The following is a 10,433-nucleotide window of genomic DNA, read 5'->3' on the forward strand; positions in this document are numbered from 1 at the left end:
TGACGCATTGGTCAAATCAATAACATAAGTACAAAAATGGGAATAAAATGATTAAAAATTACATTAAAAAAAGGGTTCCATAATTCACCCCCACCATACCTTGGCATCCACCTCCACAACCATATAAGCTCTCTCGCCAATGCCATTCTTCACTAGTGAGCCTCCTACATACCATTTAATTGTCATTCTTACCAACTTTTCAACTACGTCTCTAACGACCTCGATTATAGAGTCACGAGTTGGTTAATCACCTATAAAACAATCACTTAAGTACTTTCTTCAAATCGATGCAAACACAAACTAATAAGAAAGGAAAATAAAATCCGTAGTAAGAAATGGTCTTATACGAACCTTGCTCTTGATACCACTTGATGGCTAACCAATTTGATATTCAACCATTTTTTTTTATATTTTTTATTAAATTTAGGAAACTTGTAATTTTAATATGATAATATGGATTAAGAACACAAATTTTAAGTAATGATTTGAGTTGGAACAAAATTATAACAACAAAAATTTTATAAAGTAATTGATGTAAAATGATAGAAATTGGACGCCACACTCTTTCTATGAATTAGAAAGGATGACAACACTTAGTGAAGATCACAAAGATAAACTTAGTTTCTTGATAAGATAAAAAATTTGGACCATTCTAGAACAAAGGTGCAAAACACTCAAAATCACACAATGTGTTTGTTTAATAAAATTCAACTTGATTTTCTATTTATCATTAACTCTCTATTTATACGTAAATGGTAGCTTACTAAATTTACAATAGTAACTCATAAAATGCTACAAATTCATTCAAATATTCTATAAATAATGTCTTGAGACTGAAAGGTCACACACTAAAAGGTGGTGAAGGAAATGTATATTCATTGCCTTGATGAATTATAAGAATTTACAGCCAATTTGATAAATGATGCCTCGCCTTTCTCTCTCTCCCTCCTTCAATGCTTTGCCTTTTTTTTCTTCGGCCCATTTTTTACTTGAAAATAAAATCCATGAAGTTTTAAAGCTCTAAAAGCTATAAATGGTTTAAAACACACACAAAAAAACAAGTGTTTTGGGCCAAAATTGGATATGTTGGACCTTAACACATTTCATTACAACATGATTAATTAAAAATACTAATATGGGGAAGCAAGCCCACATGTCATGACCTCTTCATGAGTTTGAATCAAAATGCCAAGTCTCTGCCCATTTCCTCTCAATTGGTCCCTTGCTTTGATTGTTTTGGTCATGAATTGTATAAGGTTATCATTGACTCTTCCATCACGTGTCCTTGTAATAAGAACTCCTATGTTTTGGATTACTTCATTTATTTCTTAGTGCTCCATGTCCTTATCATCAACCTACCTAAAAATAAAAGATAACCACTTCCACACGAATATGTGTCAAATCCTACAAAGTCATAATCAATATAGGGAACATGTTACTCAACCAGATTCATAATGACACGTGATGAGATAATTCAGAATGATCTATTAAGAGATGGTTTAGGAAAAAAACTCATCATCTCATTCTCATCATTCAATTTCCATATGGCATATACCCCATAAATATCATACCACCTTGAGTCTTTGTCTCTATCCCATCGCTAGTAGGGTATCCAACGAGTTCAACAAGAACAAGTTATGTTAGTGTTATTTAAATGTATTATTAAATAAATGGACCTTGATACTGTAATAGACACATTCAAATTATATAATTCTCATCCATTCTAAGAGGTGTCACTTTCATTTAGATTTTATAATCTCAACTCATTTTGGTTGTATGAGTAATTGCATATTTCATATTCTATAATCTAGAACATGTTAATCAATTGGATTATATGATACATTAGATTATTTAGTGCAGTTGCACCTACATTTTCCATAGACTATAATGCATAAGAGCTTGTATAAAATTACGTGTTTGGTTCATTTGTAGTTCACATCATAAAACACAGTGAGCTCTTCTTATCCATACCCCGTCAAAACAAACTCTAACTTAGCTGGAATTTACTATAATAAAGAGGCTCCTCCTCATATGTTCAGAAACAATGTCGATCATACATAGTCTGATTTATAGTATCAAGTAGACAAAATGAATCTCTGTCTCAATCACCACGAAACAGGTAAGGTGACTAGTGTTGAGTATCACCATTCACTCGTAAGTCGACGATGTTGGATTTATCAAATTCACCAATATACAACTTCAAAACGACAATGATGTGAGAATTATATTCTCAGTATTGTGTTAGTATAGCATTAAAAGACCAATCAAGTTATATACTACCTCAGTCAGAGATTCGTTCGTTCTATTTATTTAAGGAAAATTTGTCATAGAACATTTTGTGACATCGTATTTGACATGTATGACTATGTCGATAGAAAATTAACTAGATGGTTGATAAAACTTAGGTGGTGTTCATTACACCTCATGTAGTGATCACACCTTATAAAAATCCCAAAATGTCATTCGTATTGTCCGATTTCGAAATTGGGATGCTCCTATTAAATACCAAATCATTTCATCATCACCCTCATTTCCGTAAAAAAAAAAAAGTCTGAATTTTAATCTCCGGATTAACCCTACACATTGCTTGTGTATTTATTTGTGTTTCCTTACAATATGATGAGTCTGGATTTTAAAATTCGGACAAACCCTTGGGCATCTTTTCACATATAGAAAGTAAGTTAGAATTTTATTTTTACATTTTTTTTAATGAATCTTACATTATAAGTCATTTATAAATCAATCCCATAATAACCATACACACTTTTTATTCAATAATAAGATTAAATATTCAAACAAAAATGTTGGTAATCTTGATTTTGAAGCGTCCAGATTCCAATCTCAGTAAAAATTATAGACATTGAAATCCATTTTTTTAAAAATGTGTATTTGCGTAGTTATGAGATTGAGCATATAAGTGTGGTGTGTTGAGGCTCGTCGGAAGTTTAATCTTCGTAACTTACTAATTCAGATTTTAAAATCTATTTTTTTTTAACACTTGCTTCAACGTGTTTAAGAGAGAAATTGTTATGTATGTCATGCATTAGAGTTTCAAAATCTGGATTCTAAAAGTACTTCTAGAATTTCACCAAGATGTTTAAGTAAAACATGGAATGAAAGGGTAATTAATAGAGGCAATTTCTTTTACCACCCTTGTGGTGAGCCTCACACCTCTGAAAATATTAAAATGCCCTCAGAATTTTTTGGAGATGCATCTCGAACGCACCTTGAATCACCTCAACCTTTATAAACCAAACAACCACCCCATTTTTGCAAGAATTTAGTCTGAAGATGCATCTCCGAAAATCTCAAGGGTGAATTCATTGAAATTGACATTGTTGTCAGAGACTCTCTATCGATTTTAACCAATATTAGAGTCATAGGAATTATATCCTTGCATTTTGGCCCTCACGTTCCCGCGCTTTTGGCCTTTATGCGACCTAGCGTAAAAAAAATAGTTTTTTGTTTGTTTTGAAAAGCAACTCTAAATCGAAATATTGTCATTTCATCAAAAAAAGTCAGGGATAAAAATTTGAAAGAAATCCTTATTTTTATATTTGATTTGATTTATTTTCTATTTTCGTATTTTAGAAAAAAATCAAAAAAAATTGTAGGCTCTTAATTTGATTTTATTTGTTTTTTAGTTGTATGATCGGGTTTTTATAATTTTATTTTAATTGATTGATTTTTTATTTTCAATTGTTTTTCTCAATAGGGACATTGTTGGTATTTACATATTTATTGCATTGCTAATGATGACTATTTGTTGCATTGTCCGCACATACATCTCTGAATTTTAAGGATATTTTTAGATTTTCACAAAGGGTTTATGAGAAAATATAAAGGTGGGAAAAAAATGAAAATTTCTTATCCCGCCTTATGAGGTGGAAAAGAATCCTACGAAATTCTAAAAATGTCCATCAGTTTTCGAAAATACATATCCGAACGCATCTCATACACATACAATTCTTTTGTTTTTTTGAGTTTACGTTCCAATTTTATAACTAAATTTATTTCGAAAATTTATTATTGGAATAAATTTAGTCATAATATCTAAAAAATAAATGAATTATAGTATGTGTTTGAAGCGCATCCAGAGACGAATCTCGAATCCAAAGGTGATCCAAAAAGAAACTCCCTTGAATTAACCATTCCTAAAACTCAATGGTTGAACCCGGCCCATTGAAGTAGGCCATACCCAATCTAAGTAAGCTAGAAATTTCATAGGAATTGAAGAAGCAGGAGGGGTGTAGAAGCTTCTGTGAAACATTTATCACGCCCATAACTTTCTTGCTCAACTTATTCATCTTCTTCCATTTCCAACTAATATACTATTCTTTTCTTCAACCCCACAATATTGCTTTCCCCTACAACTCCTCTTCCCGTCCTTAATTCCCCATACCCTCCCCCCTTCTCTCGAATCCACAGGTTTGGTTATCTCCCACGTTTTTATTTATTTAATTTTTTTTATGTATAACTAAATTATTACAGCTAGAGGAATCACTCACAATGTCAATTATTATCATTTTCTTCAAATTCTAGTTTTTTAATTCACGACAGAAACATGCTACATGTTTGATGGGTTAATTAATCTTTACAGTTATACAATGTTGTAATCTCCGAAATGTCCTTTTTTTTGTTGTTGTTGATGCTAGGATATGTGGGTCGGTTCTAGTTCATCTATTTAGTCGTGGTTTTCATTTGATATATGTTAATTAAGGTTTGAGAGTTAATAGTGTGAGGAAATGGTGAATGGAAGATATGGATTGAGGTAAATGTGAAGGGAGTTAGGATTAGGAAGGTGTTTCCTATCTGTGCGGGTCGAACTCAAGTCCGTGTCAATGCAGTTATGAGGTATTGTTCGTGTTTTGGACGTGAGAATTCTCATGACTTTGTTTTTTAGAAAAGTAGCCTCGTTGGTTGAGGTGTATAAATGTTGTATATAAAATATTCTTATCCTCGATTGCCGAGCAATGTTGGACTATTTTGGTCATCCCTGAATAGTTGTCTCTCGGTCGAGGCTAAGGGGCACGATGCAGACTTCAAGTTCTCACAGACGACACCATTGATCTGTTTAGGAACCAAAACTATTGGTGAATTGATGATGTAGATTCTTCATACACTTGTGCAAATCTCCGGTGCAGTTGCGTGGGGGTGGACATGCAAAGTTAGCACTAGGGGTGGAAATAGGTCAGGCATTCTAAGGCCTGAGTTTGGCCTACGAAAAATTTAAAAGGCCTGACCTTAAATAGGCTAGGCTATAAGCCCTTCTCATCCCTAATTAGCACTCAAATGTCTAAGTCAGAGAGGTAATAAAATCGATAGAGTGAATTATGATTAGAATCACATCTATATATGATGGATGATAATTGGGCCATTGGCCGGCCCAGATCACTATCTATTTGTTGGGTTAGAAAATTCTTAAATTTTGAACATTTTGAGCTCAAGCCTTCCCGAAGTTAAGTTTGGTCGTTATTTGGATTATAGCATCTATTGTATTGATCTGGTGTTCTCAGCTTTGATGAATTGGTTACTTACTACAATGTTGTTGTTGTTGTATTTTTAGAACCATATTGTACACTAGCCTCAAATCATATTTATGTAGTTCATATCCAAATGATTTGAATTTTATGCGCATCATCAACATCAAGGGATTAAGGACTTACATTTCCATTGCACTGGTTCTCTAAACAATTTAGTGATACATCAATATATGATATTTGTATGTCGGAAGATAATGCCATTATGCATATTCTAGGAATGTTATTTGGACATTTTTCTAACAATTATACTTCGAATTTGATTCAGGTGATGTAAACATGAGTGTTTGCTTTCCTGTTAGTCAATCTTCCATAAATGCCGTTATCGTGAAAGGTCGTACTCGTCTGCTGATGAGCAGTAACATCTGCAGTCTTCAGACCAGAGGAACATCCTGTTCATTTTCTTCTGGTTTTTACCCTGGGAAGTCGGAGACAAATTATGTTGCTCTTTCTATTTGCAGAAACCCGTCTTGTTCAACTATTATGGGGCAAACTATCAGAGGAGGTTACCTTGGATCATGCTGCTCCAAGCAAAGGGGAAATACTCAAGTCTTTAGTTCTGTAGTATCTGGGAAGAGACCTAGCGATATTTCATTGTCATGCCAAAGTATGAGTATGAGAATGTCGGTTCCTAAACGAAAAATACTTTCCAAAGTTAAGTGCAATGTCGGACGAATGACTTGGCCACGTGGTTGTGCATCAGTTGGCTTTATTTTCGGATTATTTGTGTGTAATTTAAGTTCTGAGCCTGCACATGCTGAGACTGATTATGGAAATGAGAATAGGAATGATGACTGCGACGAGTCAAATGTTAAACTCGCACACGGGAAGAAAGTTCACACCGACTATTCTGTAATTGGTGAGCTGCACATTCTACTAATATAGTCTTTTGACACATACACACTTTTTTGGTTCTACGTCCTGTTTGTAAATATCGCGCCCCAATGTTGTTTATACTGCCATTTTACGAAACTAGAAATTCAAGCTTCAGACTCACTGCACAGCTATGTTCGCAACACTGCAAGGATAAAGACGTACTACATATACATAGGCCATTTGCATGTTTACTTATGCATTAACTTTTATTAACTTGTACAAATTGACATAAAAAAGAACCTAAGCGTTTATATGCATTTGCTGCTTGCATTGTTTATAAAATTTACCGTTCTGAGCAGGAATACCAGGAGATGGAAGATGCATGTTCCGGTCAGTTGCTCATGGGGCTTGTCTGAGATCAGGAAAACCCGCGCCTAATGAAAGCTCTCAGAAAGAGCTAGCCGATGATTTACGGGCCAAGGTATGTTTTAAACATCTTTAGAAATCACTCGTTCCAGTGTCAAAAAACCCTTTCCTGGGTAGGCCGAACAAAACTAAATAGAAAAGCTCAAAGCAGAAGAATTGAAGGAACGATATTAGCTACAATTTGACGTTTATATCACTGTTGATTGCCTAGGTCCATGTTCTTGATTTTTCTCTATACTATTTGTCAGGTTGCCGATGAGTTTATTAAAAGAAAGGCAGAAACAGAATGGTGAGTTTCTCCACTCACAAGTCATAACACATATACAGCAAAAAAACGACGAATGATTATTGTTTAAAATAATGACCATGGTTTTCTAATAATGATATCTTCAGGTTTATTGAAGGTGATTTTGATTCATATATTTCACAAATAAGAAAGCCTCATGTGTGGGGAGGCGAACCTGAATTGTTCATTGCTTCACATGTTTTGCAGTAAGTACTTCTCTTTCTCTCGGGCAAGTAGATTTACCTTGCTTTATGCTGTTATATATATGACTGTAAAAAAAAACGAGAAACCAAACCAAACCACAGAACTGAACCAAACCAGACTGAACCGAACTGTTTCTCTATTTAAGAACACATTGTCACATTGAACTCAAACTGCACTGCACTCACTTATTTTCAATAGTTTGGTTTTTCATGAACATTCCTAGTTATTATGTAGAAATTTGGATTTTGATTTGAAGAGGCCTATTATGCAGGATGCCAATCACTGTATATATGTATGATAAGGATGCTGGTGGGTTGATATCAATAGCTGAGTATGGTCAAGAATACGGCAAGGAAGATCCAATTAGAGTTCTCTACCATGGGTTTGGTCATTATGATGCTTTAGATATTCCTAGAAGAAAGGGTCCTAAGTCACGGCTCTAGAGTTTCACATTTCAAACGTTGAAGAGATTATTAGAATTGAGAAGGATGTATTGATTTTATTTTAATACTCCTTCCGTCATAAAATAAGTGTGTTACATCTGATAAAATTATTTGATTTAAAAATAAGGGTTATTTTTAATTTTCAATGCAATTTTAATTTTAATTTTTCAATTGGACCATCTAATTAAAGTTCTCAATTTATATTCACTTTCTTTGCATTTATGGTAATTCAAATACATTAATAATTGATAAAAATATCATTCTCTTTTTATTTTGTGACACCCAAAATGCAATGTTATGGTAAAGATCTAATGAGTAATGAGTGTTGTTCACTAGACTCTATGGAGTGATTATACACACCCAAAATGCAATGTTATGGTAAAGATCTAATGAGTAATGAGTGTTGTTCACTAGACTCTATGGAGTGATTATACACTTTATAAAATGTCATTCATATACTCCTAATTTCAAAATTATTTGATAAAGAAATAATGAATAATGAGTGTTAGTTCACTATACTCTATGAAGTGATTACACACTATGAAAATTTTAAAATGTCATTCATATACTCCAAATTTCAAAATTAAATACAACAAAATCATTTCATGATTGAGGCATCATACTTTTGTAAAAAGTAATTCTATTTCATTCTCTGGATAATTTGTTCGGATTTCATTCTCTCCCTCTTTGTCTCTCTTCTTCTTCTTTTCCTTCTTACTTTTGTTCTCAAACTTTTCAAGAATTTCTAATGCTTGCTGATGTTCTTCCAGCTTTCTAAACAGAGTTGTAATCGTAAGTGTCGTTAGATCGTTGGCTTCCTTAATAGCTGTTACTTTAGGTTGCCATTCCCTGCTAAGACATCTCAGAATTTTATTAGTAGCTATTTCATTGGAAACAGGTTTTCCAAGTGCATTCAACCGATTAGTGAGATGAGTAAATCTCTTTTGCATGTCGGAGATAGATTCTCCTTGTTCCATGCGAAAGAGCTCAAACTCTTGATTGAGTGTGTTAATGCGGGACTGTTTTACTTCAGTAGTACCCTCATGGGCAACTTCTAAACCATCCCACATTTCTTTAGCTGTCGTGCAATGGGATACCCGATAATACTCATCAACACCAAGTGCTGAAATTAGCATATTTCGAGCTCTCCAATCACACGACCACTTTTTCTCATCTTTCTCATTCCAATCACCTTCTGGTTTAGGTACTATGGCGCCAACCGCATTTGTCATAGTAATTTGAAAAGGACCATTTTCAATGGCAGCCCATACTAGCCTATCCACAGAATTTATATGAACTCGCATGCAGTCTTTCCAGTAGCCGTACTTTTCACCGTTGAAAATCGGCGCTCTATTATACGCCCCATTTGGTTCAGAATCCATATCGTTACAGGCAGCCACAGAACACCAGTGAATCGGTGCTCTGATACCACTTGCTAGACGGTGTGGCTAGTGATCGAGAGGGGGGTGAATAGATCACCTCTTTTAAAATAAACGTATTTAAAAAATCTTATCAGAGTTATTGAAACTTAGCGAAAAATTACAGTCCCGAATCGACTTCCGTCTATTCTGAACCGCTACTAGAAAACCGGACACGCGAATTTATTGTTGGATTTGAATTAGAACGATAGAGAATATTAACACCAGAATCTTATCAAATCAAATGCACTTATCACTAAATTCTGATTCCAATGAATAAAACTCAGCTGACAGTTTTGCCAAATATTTGGTGTGTATGTGATCAATGATGAACAATGGTGGAGTTTAGATAAAGAAGTTTTCTTGCCACTATTGTATCACGAAATATACAGCCACAATACACCAACTGAAATCACAAAACTGTTGAAAACGTAAAGAGAGATAAGGAAAGAATACGATACACAGAGATTTGGTAAGGAAGTTCCCCACTGTCGTCCTCGCGTGTGGGTACGTCTCCCTCTCAATTTCAAATGAAATTGAAAACTGTAATTATCAATAATGCCGAATTCGTTGATACAAGGTTACAATACAAAGACAGAAATCTAAATCCCAAGATCTTCTTCTTGCATAAAACCTCCACTTGATCTGAGCTCGATCAAGAATTTCCTGCAAGAAATTGCAAACAATTCACCGGTTCCACGACCTGTTTGCGAAATCACCCAATTTCCAAACCCTACGCTACGGCTGGATCTGTTCTGCAAACGTGACTAACAAACCCGCAAGAACACTCCAGTTCTTGAAGGACAAACCATTTGGTTTTTCCTCAAAACCCCCTTCAACCTTCAACTCAGCTAGATCCTCGATCGTTCCACTGAACACCTCAGCTAGATCCTTGATCGTTCCACTGAACGTTATCTCGTTGATCCTTTAATCCAAAGAACAAGAATGATTATGTGTTGATGTTCTTGAAGAAAAGAGACTGAGAAGATGAAGAAGATGAAGTCTCTTTCAGGTTTCTAAATGCTCAAACAATTGCTGCTACACACTCCTTTGATTTGTGTTACAACTGTTTTTCACTTGTGAATTCGTGCTTGCTTCTGTTCTGTCAAAAATACTTCTTATATGTGAAAGACAGAAGTTGTTAGTAGACAAAACAGAATTATGTATTGATACAAAAGATCATGCATCGATACATACTGTAGCTTTGATTAATTTTAGAGAATTAATACAAGCATGTATCGATACAAAGCTCGTATGTATCGATTCATAGAACATTTTAACTAAGCATGTATCGATGCAA

General features: G+C 34.3%; 1 protein-coding gene across 1 annotated transcript; it reads left to right on the top strand.

Annotated features, from left to right (window-relative positions):
* The first annotated feature begins 4,170 nt into the window (after nt 1-4,170).
* LOC127092949 (OVARIAN TUMOR DOMAIN-containing deubiquitinating enzyme 4) lies at nt 4,171-7,886 on the top strand. Its single transcript, XM_051031844.1, has 6 exons — nt 4,171-4,428; nt 5,809-6,399; nt 6,716-6,837; nt 7,031-7,071; nt 7,176-7,274; nt 7,544-7,886. The coding sequence occupies exons 2-6, from the start codon at nt 5,820-5,822 to the stop codon at nt 7,713-7,715; spliced, it is 1,014 nt and encodes a 337-aa protein (XP_050887801.1). The 5' UTR covers nt 4,171-4,428; nt 5,809-5,819; the 3' UTR covers nt 7,716-7,886.
* The last annotated feature ends 2,547 nt before the right edge of the window (nt 7,887-10,433 follow it).

Source organism: Lathyrus oleraceus, chromosome 6 (assembly GCF_024323335.1).
Source record: "Lathyrus oleraceus cultivar Zhongwan6 chromosome 6, CAAS_Psat_ZW6_1.0, whole genome shotgun sequence".
Taxonomy (NCBI): Eukaryota; Viridiplantae; Streptophyta; class Magnoliopsida; order Fabales; family Fabaceae; genus Lathyrus; species Lathyrus oleraceus.

What these genes read in the sequence shown, in the direction of transcription:
- LOC127092949 (XM_051031844.1), top strand. Translation starts at nt 5,820, where the DNA reads ATGAGTGTTTGCTTTCCTGTTAGTCAATCTTCCATAAATGCCGTTATC. An exon ending in CACCGACTATTCTGTAATTG is followed by an intron (nt 6,400 to 6,715) that starts GTGAGCTGCACA and finishes CGTTCTGAGCAG; the next exon opens with GAATACCAGGAGATGGAAGA. An exon ending in AGAAAGGCAGAAACAGAATG is followed by an intron (nt 7,072 to 7,175) that starts GTGAGTTTCTCC and finishes TGATATCTTCAG; the next exon opens with GTTTATTGAAGGTGATTTTG.